The following is a 24,172-nucleotide window of genomic DNA, read 5'->3' on the forward strand; positions in this document are numbered from 1 at the left end:
TCCTTAGATTTCTGTGCTTGAATAAATATATTTCAGTTGTCTCCTTGACTTTTTACATTGTAGTTCGTACTTAGAGTTTCAGAGAGGAATTTATTGTGGTAGTATATAAGATGTGGATATGGATGGATTTTATGTTTCAGAAGTAGTTTTTGATGTTTGATTGCAATCTAGCTCTCAGCGCAGCAAGATAGTAGAGAAATTAATGGAATTCAGTAAGAAGGAACACTTTCTCTATGGTAAATAACCTTATACATCAATGAATTCATCCAAAAACCCAGATTTAATTGTTTCTGAATTTCTGAATGTAAAGAATCTGATTTATAGTTCACTTCTTTTTCTCTGCCTTTTTTTTATTTTTTCAGATTTTGGTAGAGTTGCTTGTTTTTTCCTCTGAATTCCTGGTATTATGGTGCTGATTAATCATGGGTGGAATCTCAGAATGTTACACTTAAGCCTGTAAATACTTTTCTCTCTTTTCGTGGGAAAAGAGAATATGGTATGTCAACAATATCGCTAATTAATGTGAAGTCATTTACTTTATCATTGTGGCAACCACAACATCAGAAATGTATACCAGAAGTCTCTTATTTTAATGAGACTGATAGGTAAGTGAAAAAAATGTATTAAGCATGAATCGTAAAAATTAACTTAGATCCTTTAGTTTAATTTAAAACACAAATATATATATAATTTGTATTTTTTTGTGGTAGGCTTAAGACCTTTTCTTTGCATATCAGTCAACTGATTTGAGAGCCATCCGCTTTTTTCTTGTATAAGCCACACAAATAATACATGATCTGTGATAGCTTAGCATAATAGGAATAAGACTCTGGGATTAGGTTTTCTGGGCTGGAACCCTCACTCTGCCTCTTTCTAGAATGTGAACTCAGGCTAGTTACTTCTCTGTGTCTCAGTTTCCCCATGTGTAAAATGTGGATAATAATAGCAATGAGTTAGTAGTTGTAAAGCACATACTAGCTTAAAATGGTTAACTCATTTAATCATCCTAGTGACTGGCACATAAGTGCCTAAATAAGAGTTTGTTAATTAATTAACATCCAATTTTGGTTTTATTAAGTGGAGTGAGAATTCTTAAAGACATTTGCAAACTAATCTGAGGGCACTCTTTAGATTGCATATTTGTTCCTCAATCTTTAAGTTGTCTTGCTCATGCCTAATCTGACGGCTGTGGAAATTCAGGATGGGAGTAGGATTGGGTTTGTACCAATGGCAGTACAGAGAATTTCAGGGTGATAAGAAAACCAGATAAATAAGAATCAGTGATGCCTTTGCATTTAAAACCATTGATAACAAGTCGTATAATTGGAATGACACTTAAAGAAAGAAATCACAGGACCATCCCATCACCATATTTAGTATTAGACATCACAGTAAGCATTCAATGAACATCTCAGATAAATGTTCCAGAGTGAGAAAGCTGAAAAATTAGGAAATGGTCTCCTTCAGAACGTTTTAGTAAATATTTAGCCTAGAAATAATGGAGAGTTTAGTACCTCTCTCATTAGATTATATATGACTATATTATTGTGTGATTATACATTCATAGGTTGTCAGAGGTCACTGTTCTTACTCAGAATACTCACCCACTTTATTTTGATAGCTGAGAAAACCCAAACCTGAGGTCACACATTCAAGTCAGGCTCTTCCCTCTCAAGTCACTGCTCTTACCACTAGCCCTGTAAGCAGCCTGTGTTTTTACGCTGATGACAAGATTGTAAAGGCGTTTACAACAGTAGAAAGGTTATAAAGTAAGACATTAGAAATTCATGATTTTGAGGGTTGGGAGGCAATGAAGTATGATACAAAAAGAAGCAGTGGAATCTGGTGATTATAGAACAGAGATTCTCTAGGTTAAGTCTTATTGAGACAGAGACAGAAAACGAGTACTCTCAGTCTCCTTCTAACTCTTTTTCTTTTGGGGTATTATAACTGCTCAGGTTGATGATTACATGGAGAATTTTCTCTTGTAGACTTTAGTCAGTTATCTTTTTTGTGGTGAATGACTAAAGTAGTCAGGAAATGGAAATTTTGATCTTTGAACTTATTTCCTTTTCAGTGAGCATTGCGCTGGGAATAAGGAGAGCAGTTTCTCTTCTGCTGTCCCCTTTCAACCATTTCTCATCTAGATTCAAAGTAGGTGTGATCTCCACTCTTTCACCTACCCTTGAGAATATCCTAGAAGACTGAGATATAAGTGTTTAGAATTTGAACAAATGAAAGGTGCTATTAAAGTATACAAGGCATTTATTATTTAATGTTAGTAACGTTACCAGCACATTTAAATTTTTCTTGTGTTTGTATATTGCTAGATACTACTTTCTCCTCCTCCATGTTTATAGGTGTTCTGTTGGTACTTGCATCTTACCTGAATGACATGAACTGAAAATGTTGCATCTTGTAGAAGTCTTTTTATTCGGATGTTTTCCAGCTGCTAGACATACCTTGTGCTTTTTTTCCTCAGCCGTACAGCTACCTTGTTAGCCTATTTAACTTTGTAGTTTGAACCCTTGTAACTCTGTCATCTCTTAGGTTTATGTCTCATTTTCTGACAAAGGAAGATCTAATAATAATGCTTTAGGTTTGCTTTTCATCTTTCATTAAAATTACCCTGCGTTTGATCTGATTTTCCATAAATATGGATAACTGAATGTCTCTACTTTTAAGCCTAAAATATCTTAAAAATAAGAGTAGATAAATGCATACTTCACCAGGATGAAGCAGGAATATTTGCCACTTGGATAGGACAGGCGCATGTATAATTGTTCAGTGCTGTTTATGTAATGATGGTTGCAAAGATGATGGAACATGCAAAGCTCGGTATTTTGCCTTGGAAGAAATAGTTCTTCGGTATGATTATTAACCCATTACAGAAGTTTCATAGCCATTTAATTATGTTGACCACTATTCAGGAAAAAACACTCTGACCTCCATAAATGTAGTGTCCTCTCTTCCCCATCCATTTGTAGCATAGCTAGTCAGGAGGAAAATAAGGCTATGGAATACTTCATTCTTGTCTCTCTCAAATTTTTTGTTCTCAGTTTCTCAGATTTTTGCTCCCATACCAAATGGTTGGGAAATCTTCTGTGTTTTGTTTTCATAGCAACACAAAGGATGCCTTTTGTAATGGACCAGTAGTACCTAATATGTTATAGAATTTTAAAAATTTATTTTTGGTACCAATACTTTATTGAGCTATAATTTATGTATAGTAAAATGGACAATCTTAAGCATATGATGTAATGAATTTTGACAGATGAATACACCTATGTAATCATCACTCAGGTAAAGATAGAGAACATTTTCATCAGTCCAGAAAATGCCCTCCATTGCTATAGAATTCTAAAAAACTATTTTTATAAAGTGTGTGGGACTAGTTTAAGTGAGAAATTTAATAATCAACTTGTATACAATTTCTTTAGGTAGCTGGACATCACTGAACTTAGTCTTTTTTGCTGCTATTTTCTCTGCTACAAAAGTGAGTTCTACTGAGCATTAGTTTTACTCTAATACAGGGTTTGAATTTCCTAAAATATATATATTTGCAAATCAAGAGGCTCAGATATAATGCAATCCTCTATTATCTCAATCAGAAAAAGAAATGTTTTGGTCAACTTGAATATAGAAACTTTTAGGGGTGTAGATGATATACTAAAATGTCTAATTAAAATATGAATTGCACATACATATTTTAAAAATCTTTTCTTTAGCTTTTTATTTTGAGATAATTGTGGATTTACATGCACTTGTAAAAAAAATAATGCAGAGAGGTCTCGTATTCTTCACTTTACCCCAGTGGTAACTGCAATGCAGAGAGGTCTCGTATTCTTCACTTTACCCCAGTGGTAACTGCACATGCATATTTAAGATCACAGGTTATATAAAATTATATGCATTTGTATATGTTCCTAATATGAATTTTAAGATATTACTTTTTCCATGCTCTTTTTATGAAACAGATTTATTTGAACCCTCCACATCTTCAGAGACATAACTGTCTTTAATATTTTTTACTAACACCGTGTTTAGTTGTTGACCACAGTTTTACAGTTATTCACTTCCTTAAAAGTTGTTTGAGATAGAGCACTTTAAAAATCCGTAAAAGTTCCTCTGACTGGAAATTTTATCTGAAGCTACAAGAATCTGTTCACATAACTGTAGTAAAGTTGTCATCATTTGATGTTGTGATCTTCCTTACCTTCCAAGGCTTGTGGAATTCTTTTTATTTGGATTGCATTGCTTTCTAAATGATCTTCAGAGGCCTTTTTCAGTGGCAGCTTCGTTCTTGTAATTGTGAGATCATACTCCAGAAGTAAGTATTAAATCTGTGTTTAAAACTATGCTTGACTTCCTTTTAAAACTTCTTGGTATAGGGGCCGGCCCCATGGCCGAGTGGTTAAGTTTGCTCACTCTGCTTTGGTGGCTCAGGGTTTCATCGGTTCAGATCCTAGGCGCAGGCATGGCACCGCTCATCAAGCCATGCTGCGGCAGCGTCCCGCATAGCACAACCAGGACCTACAAGTAGAATATACAAGTATATACTTGGGGGCTTTGGGGAAAAGAAGAAAAAAGAAAAAGAGGAAGATTGGCAACAGATGTTAGCTCAGGGCCAATCTTTTAAAAAAACAAAAAACAGAAAAACTTGGTGTAGTAACTTTGACAAAGCATCCGACACTAGTGTTGTCCGATGTCCTTCCAGACTTCAGTGTTTCTGCCCGGTGGTGAGAGTTCACTGTCTCACCTCTTTCACAGACTCTGGATACGATGCCTCTGGGAGTTTGATTTCTTTGACATGGTCTTCCTTTTTTGCACTTTTACGTGCTCTTGCCCTGGGCATTACTGCATCCCTGGATCTTTCACTTCCAGGAGTTTTGGAAGCTTTTTCTTTTTTTTTTAACTTCTAGGTTTTAGGGAAGCTTATTCTTTCTTTTTTTCTTTCTCCTCTGTTGGTATTTAGTACTGCCTTCCTCAAAAGTAAGGGTTTAATTGTAAAGCAATTCCTTCTTTTTGAGGGATTATTTTAGGCAAGAAAACCTTCCCTTATTTTTGGGCATGTCTGTTAACACAGCTGCAACCACTGTATACGTTGTGTGTTAGAGTTGATAGTGTCATTAAGTTTCTCTTATGTGGAAAAGTTAATTTGGCATTTTTATTTAGTTCATTTATTTTTTTCTCTTGCTTTTCTACAAGGGCTTTTATATGTTTTAATGTTTTTTTTTTTTTGAAAGAGTAACCCTGAGCTAACATCTGCCACCAGTCCTCCTCTTTTTGCTGAGGAATATTGGCCCTGAGCTAACATCCACGTCCATCTTCCTCTATTTTATATGTGGGATGCCTGCCACAGCATGGCTTGATAAGTGGTGTGTAGGTCTGCACCTGGGATCTGAGCCAGCGAACCCTGGGCTGCTGAAGTGGAAGGTGAACTTAACCACTGCGCCACCGGGCTGGCCCCATATATGTTTTAATTTTTATTCTTTTTTTTTTTTAACTTTTTTAAGTTTATTGATGGCCATGCCTCATCTTGTTTTAATTGTTAGATTAGATTAATTGTTAGATTAAAAGCTGGACTAAGTTTTTAGTAATGTGTACAGGGCCACAGATGATAATGTGACTTGTTTTACATCTCTATATCTTTTTAGTGCAAGGACGTAAAACAGACAAAACCAGAGGCATATGCTATGTCCTTGAATTTGGTATAAAATGTTAAGACACTGTTCATTACAATACCGGAACTGGAATCTAAATTGTTACATTGAAATTAGCTTTTAAAGTACCACAACCCATATTGCTACATTCTAGAAACTAATCCCCCTTATTAACAACTCCATCTTTTCCTTTGTAATATTTCCTTAAAAAGAAAACTTGGCAGACATCATCTGAATGATTTAGAGTGATGTGTAACAGTTCAGACAGGCTGGATGCACTGCTGAAAGCCTGCTTTGTCATTGCTATCTAGGATGTCATCTGTCTGAACTGGCCTTTTTCTTGTTTGCCTGGGGTGAGCAAAGAGTGATGATTTAGTAGAGCGGTTTGCTGCATCCTAGCTGTTGTAAGAAGTTAGACTTTCTGGTTTTAAGTGTATGAGGTGGCATGCAGATTGTTACTAGTCTTTAATCACGTAATCTTACCTCTTAGGCATCTGGGATGATTTTTAGAGTGGAGGATGCATTGTGGTTTGTTTTTTCCTGCTCTTCCTTCATCCCCTCCCTACTAGCTCTCCACTCTTTCATTTCCCTCTCCTCTGCTTCCTCTGGATTATTAAAGGAGATTGAATTAGGAAATACAACTAGTTGTTTTTTACAGATTGGTTCTCTTCGTTAAGAAGGAAATCCCTTTGTAGTCTAGGTTATTTTAAGTTTTTTTTTTTTTTGGTGAGAAAGATTGTTACTGAGCTAACCTCTGTGCCAGTCTTCTTCTGTATTGTATATGGGATGCCATCAGAGCATGGCTTGAATAGTGGTGTGTTCGTCTGAACCCAGGGTTCAAACCTATGAACCCTGGGCTGCCAAAGTGAAGCCCACGAACTTAACCACTATGCCATTAGGCCAGCCCTTAGATTTTTTAAGTTTTATGATCCATGCCTAACCTAGAGAAATTTAGGGACCATGAGACTGGAAGGGCTTGGCATATTTATGTGCTGATACTGTTGATTTTCCTTTTGCCTTGTCTTTATTTTTCTTGTGCCCAGTTTCTTCCTTATTACTGGACAAAAAAAAAAACCTATTGTTGAGGAACACTGATATAGTGCAGGGTTTTTTATTTCCACATTTATATTAAAATATTTTGGGGGGAGACCTGGCATGTGTGTGTTTCCCTGGGTGGTGAGAGATACTGTAGTGTTGTATGAATGTTGGGAGAATATGATGAATAAAATGTTTCTAGAATTCTCAGAAATTAAGAATGTTATTTTAATTCCTCAAGATGAGTTAGCTGAAAGGTTATTATTCTTCATTGAAAAGTATCCTTCAAAATTTGAAAATTTTTTATTTCAGAAGAAAACACATGATCAAAGCAAGATAACCATATCTCCCATCAAGCAAAGATTTGAAAATACTACTACTCAATGTTGGTGAGAGTGTGTTGAAAAAAGTACTTTCAGATGCTTTTGATGAGAGTGTGAATTGACAGGACTTATCTGGGAAGTAATTTGGCAATACTTACCAAAATCATACTTTTTCATCTAGTAATTCTCCTTTTCAGGATCAGTTTTAAAGAAAGTTTTTCAAAGATTTGTGACCAAAGATTTATGTCCAAAAATGCTCATTATAACAATATTTATAATAGAAAAAATCTGGGAAGAAGATTAAACATCTGACAGTGGGAGAGTGACTAAATAAATTGTAGTATTAGCATGTAATGGACTAGTATAAACAACAAAAATGTTTTTGAAGAATATTTAATGATGTGGGAAATGTTAAATGTAAATATAAAATGAAAAAATGAAATTTACACATTTTTATGATACATTTCTTTGCAAAATATGTGATATATGCAAAAGAAAATATGTAATGTGTGTATGCTGTAAAGCATAAGAACATACACACCTGTGGACATAGCACACAGCTTTACCAATAGAGTTAAATATAATAAATTCTTAGTGTTATATATCTATCCATAAGATAAAAAGGAATTATTTCAGAACGTTAACAGTTCTAATATTTTCAGGGCCAGGATTACCAGTGATTTTTGGGTTTTGCTTAAATACTTCTGTTCTTTTTCTAAATTCTATGCAAGGGGCATGTATTTTCAAAACCAGAAAATATCATTAAATGTTATTTATTGAAAGAAGAAAAAAAATTTAATCTGATTTCTTTCCAACTCCATCTCATTAGAAAGAAATTTCTGAAAGTATCTGCCACTTGTTGTCTCCTGAGTGACAAATCATGGCCAGATACACAGGGTGGCATTATCTACCAGGTGTAGGTAATACAGTGTGACAAAGCTCCTGAGAAATGACAGGCTGATAGCTACAGGAATTGTGGGTGCCCTGTCTTCTAGGTGGTGTGTGAGTGACTTTTACAAAATAGATTTTTGAAATCTACTTAGATTTTTCATGGTTCATGCCCTCAAGAGAGGATTTATTTCTTTGTTTAACAAATATTTATTGGGTGCCTATTAAGTACCAAATAAGAGTGACCAAGAGGGTCTTTGCTCTTATGACACTTACCTTCTAGTGGTGAAAGATAGTCATCAAGGAAACAGGCCAATGGTGAGACGAAAAATGAGACATTGTGAAGAAAACAAAACAGGAAGAGGGACTAACTTAAATTGGGTGGTTGTGTGAAGCCTACTAAGGAAGTTTGAGCTAGGACCTGAGTGACAAGAAAGAGCCAGTCTTACAATGATTTAACGGTAGAGGGAACAGCATGGACAAGAGCTCTGCAGCACATTCTGGGAACAGAAAAAAGGCCAGTGTGGTTGGGAAGTGGTAAATGAGAGGAGCAAATGGTAAGAAAAGAACAGTAGAGGTAGGCAGAGCTAGACCATGAGGGGACTTCAAGACTGTGGTAGGAAGTTTGAATTTTATACTAAGTGCAATGGGAAATTATTTGATGGCATTAAGCAAGAAAATACGTGATCTAACTTGTTTTTAAACGATTACTCTGGCTACTCTATGGGAAATCATTGTAAAGGGTCAAGAGTAGGAATGAGGAAATCAGTAAAAGGTCATGTACAGTGGCCTTAGGTGAAAGTTAACGATGGCTAGAGTAGAAGCATTGACAAAGGAGAGAAGTAGATAGATTTGAAGTGTATTTGGAAATAGAGCCAGTAGATCTTGCTGAGTAATGTGTATGAGAGACTATAGGAAAGAGGGAATCAAAGTTGGTTTCTAGGATTTTGACTTGATTGACTGGGAAGAAGGTTTTGGCCATTATAAAGGTGGACAAAATGGGTCAGGGAAATTTGGGGGAATAGTGAGAGTTCTAGTTTGAATTGTTGAGTCTGAGCTACATGTTGAGATATCAAATAGTTAGATACATGAGTTTGGAGCAAGATGAAGAGGTTTGGAATGAGGGTTACTGTGTGTGAGTCTTTAGTGTATAGATAGGGTATTTAAAGCCATGGGACTGCATGAGATCACTAAGTGAGAAGTAAAGGTGATGAGGACTGAGTCTTGGGACCTGCAGGTAATGGTCTTGACAGTGGGGGAGGAGCTAGCCAAGATGGCTAAAAGGGAGCACACAGGTGGGAGGAAAACTGAGGGAGAGGGAGTAGATTTGATCCAGGACTGGCCTGACAAGAAGGCAGAAGTAGAGAGTTTCAAGAAGGATGGATCTATCTGGTTGAATGCTGCTGAGAGAGAGAGAGTAAGATGAGGTCAGAGACGTAACTGTGAATTAGTTTTCTGAGGCTGCTGTAAGAAATTACCACAAATTTGTTGGTTTAAAACAACAGAAATTTATTCTCTTAAAGTCCTGGGGGCTAGAAGTCCAAAATCTGGCAGGGCTGCTTTCCCTCCTGGGGACTCTCGGGGAGAATTCATTCCTTGCCTCTTCCAGCTTCTAGTAGCTGCCCCAGCATTCCTGGTTTTGTGACCACATTCCTCCAGTCTCTACCTCCACCTTCACGTCTCCTTCTCCTCTGTGTCTCTCTCCAAACTCCCTTTGCCTCTCAGAAAAACACTTGTAATATCATTTGGGCCCCATCTGAATAATACAGGATAAGCTTAAAATCCTTACTTAATTCATCTGCAAAGACCTTTTTTCCAAATAAGATAAATTCCAGGGATTAGGATTTGATGTTTTTGGGTGGCCATTGTTCACCCTATTAAACCTTGGTTTTAGAATTGTGGTAGCTGTTAGAGATCTCAGTAAGAGCAGTTTCTTTGGAGCAGTGAGAACATAAGAGAATCATATTTACCTTTCATGTTTGCTGCCATGTAGAGAACTCTTTTGTCTATCCCAGGACTGTGCAAGTTGATCTCACTGCTTTTCCATGGGCAATCAATAGTAGTATGCCTGTGGTTAGCTTCAAATTTTACATGTTGAGCACGAGAAAGGAGCAATGCCAGTTCAGAAGCCTCTGCCAGTTCTTTTGAGTTCATTGTTGTTGACCTATGTGATCCAAGTTGGCATTACCAGTGGCCCTTATTTCTGTAACCAAAATCTGGTTTATTTCAGATTTCAGACATCTCTGTTTTGATTAATGATATCAGTAACTGTATTCTTCATAACCTTATTGATAACCATGTTGCTGAAAAATTCCTACTCAGAAAGTGGAATGGATGTTATTTAGATAGTATATAGGTATAGGTGGGTATTTTAAATACGTAAACTATCTGAAAAGAGATAAGGGGATGCAGAGAAAAATGCTATTTTGCCATTTTTTTTCTTACTGCCTTTGTGAAACACAGGTGTTAAAACCGGTACACTTGGTGCTGAACCACCCTCAGTTGTTCTCTGCTGGCTTTCTGTGATTCCTGCTGGACAATGGGGAGCAGCAGAGGTAATAAACAAGTTACCTCTGGTCCTCTGTGGCACTGCATGGACAAGAGATAGTGACCACATCTGGAAGAAGCCTGCTTCCCTGGAGGGAGTTCTAGTAACACAGGAATTCCTGCATCCCCAGCATTTCCTTGAGTTGGGACTGAAATGACTGGCAGCCTTGGGTCGCTTCCCTGTGTGTGTGTGTGTCTATTTGGGAGAGGGCAATGGTTGTGCTTCCTCCAGATGAAAGGCTTTACTTTCTCAGGGAGCTGACTTGATTACCATAGATCAAATCTAAGTCTTTAGCTGTGGGACCATTCTCCCAGACTACCAGAGTGCAGACTCCCTCAGCTTCTATGTTGGGGGCAGAGGCCCTAATTTGGCATGGTGAAAAGACAGGCTTTGGAGTTAGGCAGACCAGTTCTGTGACTTTTGGCAAGTCATATACCCTCTTGGAGCCTCTGTATCCTCATTTGATTAAATGGGATTGAAGGCATCTGATATTATGCTTACTACATAGTAGGCATGTAATAAATGTTAGATTGCACTATTAATACATCTCTTCATCTGTTTATTCATTTAATACTTAAATTTCCTTACTGTTTTGATGTCTTTATATTAAGCAGAGTCCTAAAGAAAGATCCACCTGTTAATATAGCATCTCTTTTGGGAATGAGAAGTAGAGAAGTAATGAGTGTCCCCCCCCCCCCCCAATTCTGTTACCCTGCCACAATTACTAACTGTTAGGTCTTGGATTCCAGTACATTGGAAAACAGTCATAGTCATTATGAATACATCCTGAGGGAGACTTTCTTAATTGTAAAATTTACCAAGAAGAGCAGAAGAAAGTTGGCTTGTTCTATGTGTAGGAGCAGCTCTGCGCAAAGACTAAGATACTGGGAGGGGAGTTGCTGAGGAATGAGGCTGTAAATAAATGGGTCAGCTTATTCGACATAGAATATTCTAGGAGTTTTTTGGAAGAAAGCTGTAGGAATGAGTTTGTTGTGAACAAAGGATGGCCTTGGGAGTTGGCTGAGACCCGAGGTGAGGTCCTTCCTCTGCAGTTCCCCAGCTGAGTGACCTTGGGTAAGCTGCTGACCTGTCAAATGGGGATGAGACTATATGTCCTTGATTTCTAAGACGCCTCAATTTAATAACACCTTGGAGGAAGTGGTGGGAACATGTCCTCATTAAATTATTCATAACTTGTAGCCAATTGTATGATGTCTCCTGGTTGTAGAAATGTTGATGAGATTTTTTTTAAAGTGCATTTTAGGGGCCGGCCCCATGGCCAAGTGGTTAAGTTCTCGCACTCCTCTTCGGCGGCCTAGGGTTTCGCTGGTTTGAATCCTGGGTGCGGACATGGCACCGCTCGTCAAGCCATGCTGAGGCGGCATCCCACATGCCACAACTAGAAGGACCCACAACTAAAAATACACAGCTGTGTCCCAGGGGGCTTTGGGAGAAAAAGGAAAAATAAAATCTTAAAAAATAAATAAATAAAAGTGCATTTTAGAAGCAAAGTAATATGGTCATACCTATCATCTCAAAGATGTTGGGAGATTAATGAGATAATATATGTTAAGTGCCCATCCAAGTTAGTATTCAGTGAATTGTAGCTATTATTAACAGATGAAAGGACATGAAAAGAAATTTGACTGGAAAACATCTGAAGAAAGAATTTTAAACAACAAGGTCATAATGTGACCAGGATCTGAAATAGAACTAGAATGAGGGAAAAGAAGATGAGATAAAAGTTTAAGTAATGTTATGGAGATAAATGAGTGTGTGTATGAGGAGAAAGTTTTACAGACTAAATTTGTGTGATAACTTTGTGGTATATGTTCCAGTGTGAACAGAGGGAATATGGTGATCGTGGGATAAATTGACTCCTGTGTCATCTTCTGGGCATATTACAGTGTTTGTGAACTTGCTCCTGCATAAGCTGCTAATCACAAAAAATAAAGGGTTGGCTAATTCATAGATAACAAGCAAAGTGTTATGTTTTGTTTTTGTTTTGTTGTGGGGGAGGGGTGGCTGGTTAGGAACTTATCATTAATTTTAGTTGAGTTGCCTGGCCAGGGAATTCCTTGCCTACGTGTCAAACATCTTTATGTTTTGATTAGCGTGATACTGAATTTTTAGCTCTTCTTTCTTTTTTTTCTTTTTTTTTTGCCCCAGGTCCAGCAAGACTATGAACCTCTGTTCCAAATGCTTTGCTGGTAAGTGCAGAAAAAGGGTTTTTAAATTTATTTTTATTTTTCTTCTTTTGGTTGTTTTTAAGAGTATCTAAATCATTTGGCCTTCCTTTGGGTTTATGCATGGGGTTTTGTTTTGTTTTGTTTGTGAAAGCAGTTTCTCCTCACCAAAATGCTTCTGTTGAAACAGGCTTCCCTGAGTGAAATGAAATCTTATATGTACTTGCACCAGACAAACTTTCCTCATGTGTAGTTGTTGACGTACAGTGGAATTGTAAAAACTTGTAATAAGGTAATAATGTTCACCTCTGATCTTGACTTGAACGATTAATGGTGAATGTTGCTTTTACCAATGACAATACAAGAAAAAGAATGTTTTTGTGTTGGAGTCAGGAAGAGAATCATGCTGAAATAGCCCTTTCTAATCCAATACCTCATTGAAATCACCTTGGGTAAGCCACTTAAGCTCTTTGGACCCTTAGATTCATCATTTGTGAAGAGCTTGGGCTTAATGTTTGCCAAGGGCCTTTTCCAGCCCCTAAATGCTGATTGGTTGACTCCTTGAATTATGACTCCTTTATGAAGTTGAAACCTTCCTTTTTTTTTTTTTTTTTAAAGCATTTTATATCTAATGATCTCTTATATAAAGTAACTCAGATGTGTTTACCTTTCCTTCTTTATTGGTTCGTTTAGTCAAAGATAAACAAAGTTGAACACTAGTTGAAGTGCTGAGGACAGATTTTAATCAGTGCTACAGTGCTGCAGTAGGGAAGAAGGTCAGGGTGAACTTGTTTGCACAGATGACTGGGTGTTTTAAAGAGAGGAGGGGTTAGGGAGGAGTTGCTAGCGTGGCTCAGTAGAATCAGGGAAGTGAGAATTAACAAAGGATTGCTCAAGGTAAATAATGATTAGGCGCGCTGTGTCTGTTGGCTCACAGTTATGAGGTTAGGATTCTGTCCCCCTACTAGACCGAGAGACTGAGGCCCTGTCTTTCCTGATGATTACATTTTAAAGAAATGACTTTCGTGTCCTTAAGAAAGACACTCATGAGTTGTAGGAGATACATAAACCTCTCAAAGGGACAGGAGAAGGATTTACAGTTGTAATCGCTTGTCAGTAAATGCTGTAAGATAGGGTGGTCAGGGGCCTGTAGTCAGGTATTGGCTAGAACAAATGTTAAATTCTTTTGCCAGCTGCAAAGGGGTTCCTGGACCCATTGCAACATGAGTGTGCATGCGCTTACCTGTGCTTCCACACACCAACAGGCAGTTCTCAGATTCCAGCAGGGTGTCTGAAATTCAACTCAATTCTGACACTGTCTACCTGGAGATAGAATCAGATTCCACAGGTAAAAGGCTCAGTCCCACAAGACTGCCCTTCACTTTAGATACCAGTCACAAGCTAAAGTTGTTACCTGTGCTTCTACCAACCAGCTGAAAATCGGAGGTTCCCACGACCCCCTCCTTGGGTTCAGTAATTTGTTAGAACAGCTCACTGAACTCAAGAAAATCCATTTTTCTCACTAGATTACTGGTTTATTACAAAGGGTATTAAACGATACAAATCAACAACCAGATGAAGAGATACGTAGGTCGAGGTCCTGAACAAAGGAGCTTCTCTCCTTCTGGAGCTTGGAGCCCAGCAAGGTGGCATGTGGAAGTATTCTGGTTCCTCAACATGGGCACTCCCTGAACAAGGGCCGATGAGCTATCCTTCTGGGTTTTTATGGAAGCTTCATTATGTAGTCATGATTGACTAAGTCATTGGCAATAGATTTGACCCCAAGCCCCCTTCCCCTCCCTGGAAATCAGGTGGTGGGACTGAAAGTTCAATCCTTGGATCACATGACTGATCTTCTTTGGGAAGGGAAAATTCCAAGGGTTTTGGGAGCCGTGATCCAGGAACTGTGGATAAAGACCAAATATATCTGAGAAGTATATTTCAGTTATCCGAATGACCAAATACATATATTTCTTTTTTTTTTTTTGAGGAAGATTAGCCCTGAACTAACTGCTGCCAATCCTCCTCTTTTTGCTGAGGAAGACTGGCCCTGAGCTAACATCTGCTGCCAATCCTCCTCTTTTTGGTGAGGAAGCCTGGCCCTGAGCTAACATCCATGCCCATCTTCCTCTGCTTTATATGTGGGATGCCTTCCACAGCATGGTGTGCCAATCGGTGCCATGTCCACACCTGAGACCCGAGCTGGCGAACCCCGGGCCACCAAAGCAGTGTGTGCGCACTTTAACCGCTCCACCACTGTGCTGGCTTCTATATATTTCTTATAAATCATAATATTGCAGCAGCTTCGAGCTTTCTCAGGCAGGCAGTTTAAGAGGGGCTATGGTTATCCTAGGGATGGAGCCTTGAGCTCTTAGAAACTGTGTTAGTGTTTGTTTAAATCTTTTAATGTTGGGGGAGCAGGGTGGATGAAAGAAGAGCCTGGCTAAAATTTGATGAAGGAGAAAATCTTTGTCAATTATCATCTTTTTGTTATGCTATTTGGGCAAGGAAAGAATCATAGTGTAAGCTTTAGACCTTTACGTTTATGCCTGAACTAGGGGATAGGTGGGAAGGAGTTGAGAGAGTTTGTGTGTTAAAAGTTTGGAATTTGTCAAATACTTTAGATCTTTAAAAGGAAAAAATACTGGTAAGTTTGATTTTTATCGAACTTTTAACAATATCACTGCCATGTTAAATGAGTGTATTCTGCTTTTCTTACTCTGCATATCTACAATTACAGATAGGAAGAAATGCTTCCTCCTTGATGAGAGTTTAACTTTAAAGATAAAAGTAACAGTGAGACAAAGTATATATTAGATTGAAGGACTGTCTCCATAGAGGGCTAGCTCCCCCTTATAATTCAATAGAATGTGGCTTTGGGAGAAGGCCAGGCACCTTTGAGTAAGATTTCTCACATCGGATACTCAGAAGACTGTCTCATGTGCCTAACTAAATATAAAGTTTAGACAATTACCAGTGAAGACAGTTTAACCATGGTCCTTGTGTTTCTTTGGACTTGCTGCACTTTAATTTGCTATGGTTATAATTATTTATCATCTCTTTGACGATCTGTCCATTTACTATTTACACAACTTTGCCATTTTTGCCTTTACAAATAGTAGGAGGATATTTTCAAGTGTGTAAAGAAAATACTGTCTCCTTTCTTCTTTGTCTTTACCCCTACACTGATGATTTCCCCAACATCATTTGAAAGAAAGGACTAATAGCGTCCTGCTTGCTGAGGCAGGATCTGGTGTTCTTTTTAAAATTCAAATGAAAAAAGATCATTGAACTTTAAAGAAGCATTTGTGGACTTTGTTCTTGTATGAAGATAGAAATGCATGGTAGCAGAGGCATGAGATGTGCAAGATAAAGTGAAGTTATTTTGGCCAAAGCCACTGTGATTTTAAATACTCTTTTAAAGTATATGGTAAAGTATACAATGTACTTTCAAAAGATAGAAAAATCTAAAAAATAGCTATTGTGTACCATTAGGTTAGTTAGAGATTGTTCAAGATTCTTTTTCAAAATAAATCTGTATGGTAAAAAAGTAAGTTTGTTAAAACTTGTTACATAAAATTGAATGAAATTTGTAGAAACATGTTTAAAAGTCTTGTTGAGATAGTAGGGTACTAGGTTAGGAACTGTGGGTGCCAGTTTAAAGTTAACTTGATAACTGTTTGCCTTTGATGAAATATTCTGCCAAATGGTGATGCCCCCCCGCCCCGCCATCACTTCAGGTATTTTCCCTTTTCTTTATAAAAGATTCCTGGGCTGTTTGAGGTCCTTGGAAGGGAATAACAAGAAAACAGAAATGAGTATATGGAAAGTGGGAGTTACTAAAAAACCACTGAATTGTCAGTTGCTGGTAAATTATATAACAAACAATAGTGTTTCTCTGTATTGTTAACAGAATGAGGAATGTCCTGGTCAGCCATTTGCATGTATGTTAGAAGGGTGTCCAACCTGGCTTCCTAAAGGCTCACAGCTCAACCAAAATTCCTCTCTGAAATGGGAGGGGTTTATTTTTATTTTTTGACAACTCTCATCTTGAACCCTGGTTTGGCCTGGCTGAAATTAAGACTATTTGGAGTTTTTTCACAAATGTCTAATGCTTCTTTCTTAGCCTTAAGGTGCCTTTGACCTGAAAGCCTTTTCATCCAAGATATGCCAGGGTCACTAGGACATTTAAAGGAAATATTCTGGGGAAGCACCAGGAAATGATCGACTCTAGTGGTACGATTTGAGGCACAAGGGATTTAAAATGCTCTTCTTGATTCTCTTTGTCTGAGGTTATTATTTATTCTAAAAAAACCCACCACCACACAAACAGGCAAGAGTTAATTTTACTATATTGTATTTTTTTCCATTCCTGTAGTTGTTTGCTATTTTTCTACCTTCCCCATCAGTCCCCCTTTCACATGTTCTGTATTTTTCTTCCTCAAATCACAATTCTGTACATTTGTTTGGAAGTTTGGGTACGTCTCTCTTAAGACTGAGGCTGTTCTGTGAGCAGAAGCCAGAAACACCTGCAGTTTGGGGAAGGATTCTCCCACCTTTGAGGTGATATATCATCCTTCCCAGTCGAGAGTGTTAATTATTTTTATATTATCACTAAAGGAAGGATTTGCTTAACAGATTTGCAGTTTATTTGAAGTTATGGAAAAATGTCTAAACTATTGAAAAGGATGATATTTAAGCACCTGGAACATAAGTTGTTAATTGATCTTGCCACAGATCTTTCCAATTTTTAAAGCTGAGGGGTTTTTTTTGGTCTGGTTTTGACTTTTCTATCTCCTTGATAATATTCTACCTATCATACTATCCTTTTCTTTCATTAAACATTTTTATATGGTTTGTATGACTTTACTGAAAGAATCAGTAAATTGTCTATAATAGAAAGCAACAAAATTTCATGACATGGTATTTATAGTTACATTATGATGATTAAACATTTATTGATTGAAACACTTTTTTGCTGCAGTTTTTCTAACTGGGTATTGTGATTCATTAGTGGATAGAGAAATCAATCGGGTCATGATTAGCATTTTTAAAAAATTGAGTAGAATAGAAAATCAGAGCACACCACAAATATTAAGGGTAAGTATTGTTTTTTAAACCTTTCTTTGACTTACATATATAAATGAAAGTAACATGTAATAAGTTGTGATGTAAATATATATTACTGTGGGGATATCGTTTAAAAAGTTTGAAAACCACTGAATTACAGAAATTCGTTGGAAAGTCATGGAGTTGTTTTGAGATATCATTTTCTCTGCAAAATAGGGCATATTTCCTTTCTGTCTTTAGACAAGGGGTTAACCAATTGATTTCTTCTGGCCTTTGTCCATTCTGAGCTCTTGACTAGTTGGGATTATATGATTTTCTGTGTGAAAGCATGAACTAAACCTGATTGCTTACTGCTGTTGTTAAAATATATATGAAAAGTTGGGGCCGGCCCCGTGGCTGAGTGGTTAAGTTTGTGTGCTCCGCTGCAGCAGCCCAGGGTTGGGATCCTGGGCGCGGACATGGCGCCACTCGTCAGGCCACGTTGAGGCAGCGTCCCATATGCCACAACTAGAAGCACCTGCAACTAAGATATACAACTATGTACCAGGGCGGATTTGAGGAGAAAAAGCAGAAACAAAAAAAAAAGATTGGCCACAGTTGTTAGCTTAGGTGCCAATCTTTAAAAAAAAAAAAAAAAAAAATATATATATATATATATATGTATGTTTGAAAAGTCAAGCATAGCATCTAAAGGATAGTCCTGCCTCTTACAAAGGTAGAAAGGATACTTAGATACCAATTAGTCTTTGATATTTAGGCGCATCTAATACCTAATTCACAATGACCTGTTGTACTACCATATTGAATCCCAGCTATCATTAAAGCAGTGCTTTTCACAGAATAGTTTTGCTAAATAAAAATATGGATGACAGGAACACCAAACAGAATGGTAAGAGGGGAAGGCAGAATTTTTTAAAGAATTGACTGAAGTAACTCCTTCAGCAATGTGACATTATCTCCACCATCCTTAGAAAAGCCTGCTGTAGGGGATGGAGGAGGGTGGTGAGTAGAAAGTGGCTACAATCTATAGACCATTTTATACTTTATAAGGGAGTGAGCCTGAAGAACTGTCCCAAGGGACAGAAGATTCTTGGAGTAGCACTGATGACAGATGTTTATCAGAACACACACTTAACGTATTCAGTGTAATAAGAACCAGTTGGTCCTGTGGACTTTTGGACATCTGTATGTACTTAATCTTTAGTAATTTTCAGTAATTTCTTAAAAAACCAACACAGAAGTGTCTTATTTATAGACTATGACAAAAGTGCTTCATTGAGAAATCAAAGGAAGCAGTTTCTTTTAAACTGTAGACGTGTTTAAACATATTGTTCCATTTAAGACTTAACATTTGAGAGACTTGCTGTTCTATGATTTATATAAAATTAGATAAGTAAGGGAAAGGTGATTATTCACAGTGTGAGAAGCTTTCTCTTTTTACCTTTTACAGAAGGGTTCCTTTACAAAGGAATACTTTTAAGGCATTACTGTGTCAGTTTACAGAAAAGGACAGGACTAGAAGGAAAGTGTAAGGAGTCTCTTGTGAGTTGAGGATTATTAAGTAAAGCATCTGTTAAATTAGAAGCTAATGGTGAAATTAATTTTCTGAAACTTAGTTTCAATGTAACTTTTCAAATATATATTTCTTAGTGGGACAGTAGTTAAGTAAGCTTACCTTTGTTTCATGTTTAACTTCTGTCTTATGCCTCATTATTGGTGAGTAATACTGCAATAAATAAAGCAAATGATCCGTGTTGTATAGGAAACATATTCTAGAATGACTCTAGAGGTAACTGGATACTTAGTTTTGTAGGAATCTGTTTTCAGGTATCTATTCATATGAGTAATCTTAGATGCTGGGTTCTGATATTTATCTTTGGAGAAAATTTTGTTATAATTAACGTATTTCTGTTACTAGCCTTTGTCTTCTGGGAGAAAACTATTAGTTCTGTGTAGTAATTTCATTTTCACTTTTATTATTTCTTGATATTGTCATACAGTTACTGTTTTAAATTCAAAATGGACTTTGGGTAGGTTTTAAGGGATTGAAATAGCTAGTGTTAAAGCAGGATTTTATTTTCCTCATTGCTGCGTACTTTGCAGCCAATTTGAAAATTATCAAGCTTGTTCATTGCTGTCAAAATTTATATCTAAATCCAAAATGATTATTAAATAATACAGTTCCATAAATAATGCTCTTAACCTGCCATTAGTTTGTTTGGGATTTTTTTCACTTTTAAAAATAACATAGGGACATTAGTTAAATGCTGATTGAGAATACTTACAAACAGTATGTGTAGTATCCTGTTTTCAATTAGACTACATGTAATTTATATGTATATAGTTGTATGGGATAAAGCTGGAAGAAGATACATGAAAAATTTGCTTTTGATTGTCCCAGAGTAGGAGTATTTGGGATGGATTTTAATTTATTTTGATTTTGTTTGTCTATAAGTTCAGACTTTTATTATTAATGTAATTGTAAAAATCATAAATTTTAGAAAAGTATATTCTACTTACATCTGACAGACTCCAAAAGTGGTTAGTTTCTTTCTGGAATCAGCAAAAGAAAGTTGGCTGTAGCTTGCAGCGTAGGGAGTCTGAATGTTGACATCCAAGGTAAGTGATAATAGCAATGCTAGGTATAGGGTGGACTGGTAGGTAAACCAAAATACGGACATGTTTCTTTTAGGTAGCTTGAGTTTCATAGTGATTTCCAGAACAGGGTAACAATTTCCCATTTTGTAGCATGTGGATTAAAATGTTTCCTCATGAATTTGTAACTCTTATTGCTTGGAGTTACGCTCTAATCGCTTTTCTGCTTCCATTCCTGGCTAGAAGTTCAGCCTAGAAGCGGCCTGATTCCAGTTACTTTTGAAAGGGAGGAATTGTAGGTTACAGCTGAATTTCGAGGAACATAGTGAATTTGAAAATTTTAAGCACTTCTTGTTATGCATGTTTCTTTTTAGAAATTATGGGAACCCTGTACCCATCGGTAAAATAGTATAAAACAAAATACCTACTTCCAATGAGTCAGTTTATAGTGTGGTGAGGTTTGGGGAGGGTAGTGGAATCTGTGTGCTTGTCATACCTTGATTTTTCAGATCATGTTTTACCAGAAGAAAGGCAGCTGCTGCTCTTAAAATGGAGCATTTGAATACGGCATTTCTGTATTTTTTGGGGGGGAGGAGGCGGGTGAGATTAGCCCTGAGCTAACATCCACTGCCAATCCTCTTCTTTTTGCTGAGGAAGGCCAGCCCTGAGCTAACATCCGTGCCCATCTTCCTCTACTTTATATGTGGGACGCCTACCACAGCATGGCTTGCCAAGCGGTACCATGTCCACACCAGGATCCAAACTGGTGAACCCTGGGCTGCTGAAGTGGAATGTGCGCACTTAACCGCTGTGCCACCAGGCTGGCCCCATTTCTGTCTTTTTAATTCTCCTGATTACTATTGTATACTCTTGGATTTCTTTAAAGCTAAAAGTCCAAGAAAGATTTCTCGAGTATAACACACACATTGGTCTTGTATTTGTTAAAAAGAGACAGATCAGCTCATTGGAGAGCAGCCGTTATGTGTCCTTTGGTGGGTATCTGTCTGATGTGGGTGTCTGAAATTCAGAATATTATAGAGAGCAGTATAATAATCGTCCACAAGCCAACCAAGCATAACAAATCCTAACATTTTGTCCCCTTTTATTCTTGCTTTATAACATGTTTTAAAAGAGAACTAAAATCTCATAGATAGTTTTCTTTTCCTTTTTTAAAGATTTTGATGGCTTCTTCGTTTTTTTTTTTTTAAAAAAAGATTGGCACCTGAGCTGTTGCCAGTCTTCTTTTTCTTCTTCTTCTTCCCCCCAAAGTCCCCCAGTACATAGTTGAATATTCTAGTTGTAGGTCCTTCTGGTTGTACTATGTGGGACACCGCCTCAGCATGGCTTGATGAGTGGTGTCATGTCCGGGCCAAGATCTGAAGTGGTGAAACCCTGGGCTGCTGAAGTGGAATGCATGAATTTAACCACTTGGCCACAGAGCTGGCCTTTCTTTTTCTTTTTTTTTTTTTGTGAGGAACATTGGCCTTGAACTAACATCCATTGCCAGTCTTTCTCTCTCTCTCTTTTTTTGCTTGAGGAAATTGCTCCTGAGCTAACATGTGTGACGGTCTTCCTCTATTTTGTATGTGGGACACCTCCACAGCATGGCTTGATGAGTGGTTTGTAGGTCTGTGGCAGGGATCCGAATCTGTGAACTCCAGGCCACTGAAGTGGAGCGTGTGAACTTAACCACTACACCACCAGGCAGGCCCCTCATAGATATTTTCTTTTACCCCAGTCATTCTCTTTGCACCTCAGAGATGAGCACTATCCTTCTTATCCTTGTATTTATAGTTTTTATTATGAATGGTATTTATATAAACAATATATGATTCTCTTTTAAAAATGTGTAAGTGGTGTATTGCACCAGTCATTCTACAGCTTTTTAAAAATGCTTTTAGAAACCAATCATGTTGACACATGTTGGTCTAGTTCATTTTAACTGTTACAGTATTCTATTATAATTAATGTCCTGATTTACCTGAAACAGTCTCGGTTTATGCTTTTTGTGCCAGTGAAATTAATAACATTCCTTTGTATTCCTCAAAGTGTTCCAGTTTGGTTGATAAATTATTGGTCACCCTCATTGTACTATGCCCCAATTTATCTATCCCCTGTTGATGGATGTATAAGTTGTTTTCAGCTACTGTTTTGATACCACAATTGCAAACACACGTTTTCTCTATTTGTTTGTGGTTTTTTTTCTAACACTTGCTTTTGAATACGGTAAGACTTTCTGTATTAGAAACCCTATTCTTTGTGGTGTAGCTTCCTTGCTGTCAAATGAAAGCAGGACAAGGGCAGCAGGTCCTTAACTGATTAGCACAGCTGAACTCTCGTAACCCTTTTTGACCTCTTAGTCTGTAGCAGTTTGCTGTCTCACTAATAAGCATTCTTAAATTGTGTAGTTAATTACTATGCTAGTCAAGATAAATGAAGCAATGTATAGAAGGTAATATTGTTATGGAAATTTTATCAAAAAAATAATTGTTGCGTTACTATTGGGAAACAAAATGGTCAGTGATATAAGTAGCAGAAAGGTAGCTTCTTTTAGGCCTTAAGAGGAAACATTATGCAAATTTGTCATTCTTTTAGGAGAAATGAAAGAAATTTAATAGTCATTGGGTCTTTTAAGATATTTTGGCTCCATCATTTGGCTTTATTTCTGCCCATGTTGGTCTAAAGCTGTGGTCTCTATATAATGGTGCCCAGGATTATCTATTGAGGTGTAGAGAGAAAGTGTTAGAATTTTTACTTTTATTTATTTGTAGCATGCTTCATATAGTGTTGATTTTTACAATGTATATAGTCTTATTGGTATTACTTTCTTAGAGTTGCCAAACAAACTTGGTAGCTTAAAACAACAGAAGTTTATTGTCTCACACAGTTATAGAGGCCAGAAGTCTGAAATCAAGGTGTCAACAAGCAGAGTTGGTTCTTTCTGGAGGCTCTAAAAGAGAGTCCATTCCATGCCTCTCCTGTTCTCTGGTGGCTGCCAGCAATCCTTGGCATTCCTTGGCCTGTAGACACATTATTCGAGTCTCTACCTTCATCTTTACATGGCCTTCTCTCCTGTGTGTGTCTTTCTTTTCCAAGGACAAGTGTCACTGGATTTAGAGCTCACCCTTATGTAGGATGATCTTATCTTAAAACCCTTAATTATATTTGCAAAGGTCCTTTTTCCAAATAAGATTTCATTCACAGGTTCCAGGTGGAGAGAGAGAGATATATCTTTTGGGGAGGGGGAGTTGTTAGGGGAGGTGAGGAGGAGTTGTACCAGGAATATATAACTATTTTTAAAACAAATAGATGTGTAAGAGGTATGTGCTCAAATTTTATCCTGATGATATGCTTCTATCAAAGAAGCTTGGAGACCTCTAGTTCTGAGACCTGCTGGGGTTAGATGTGGTTGGCCCCTTTTCATGTAATAAGGCAACCCTGTATGACATGAAAAGTGATAGAAGAATTAACTGCTAATATTTCATATGTTTCATGTTCTTAGTAGTCTAATGCAAACTAAATCGGAATGATCAGATTTAGGTTTAAGGGCTTCCTTTTAGGCTTGGCAGGAATACGCATAGATAGACTCAGGAAAGCACCACAAGACTTTTTTTGGGCCTCAGTGGCCTTGACTCCACTATGCTACAGATACTTAGACTAATTCTTGATCTGGCTCTCCCTTTGTGCTTGAATTAGAGGGTTACAATGAGGTTGCTTTTTGACACTTTTCCTGGTTATAACCCCCTTGCGCTTGACTATTAGTCCACAGTAGGGATGATGGGTAGAATAACAGGGCATTATTTTCAGGCAATTAATGTCTAACTAAAATATGATCTTTAACAATACAAAATTTTATAGCATTTA

The 24,172-nt window shown here is 37.4% G+C and overlaps 1 protein-coding gene across 2 annotated transcripts in view; it reads left to right on the forward strand.

Moving 5' to 3' along the window:
* Window positions 1-24,172, forward strand: part of ZFAND3 (zinc finger AN1-type containing 3) — a 311,195-nt gene that overhangs the window by 89,601 nt on the left and 197,422 nt on the right. For both annotated transcript variants that reach the window (XM_023624249.2, XM_070245524.1), the window contains exon 2: window positions 12,627-12,667. In XM_023624249.2, coding sequence (XP_023480017.1) covers window positions 12,627-12,667 — 41 coding nt within the window. The remainder of the gene's footprint in view (window positions 1-12,626; window positions 12,668-24,172) is intronic.

Source organism: Equus caballus, chromosome 20, assembly GCF_041296265.1.
Source record: "Equus caballus isolate H_3958 breed thoroughbred chromosome 20, TB-T2T, whole genome shotgun sequence".
In the NCBI taxonomy this organism is placed as follows: domain Eukaryota; kingdom Metazoa; phylum Chordata; class Mammalia; order Perissodactyla; family Equidae; genus Equus; species Equus caballus.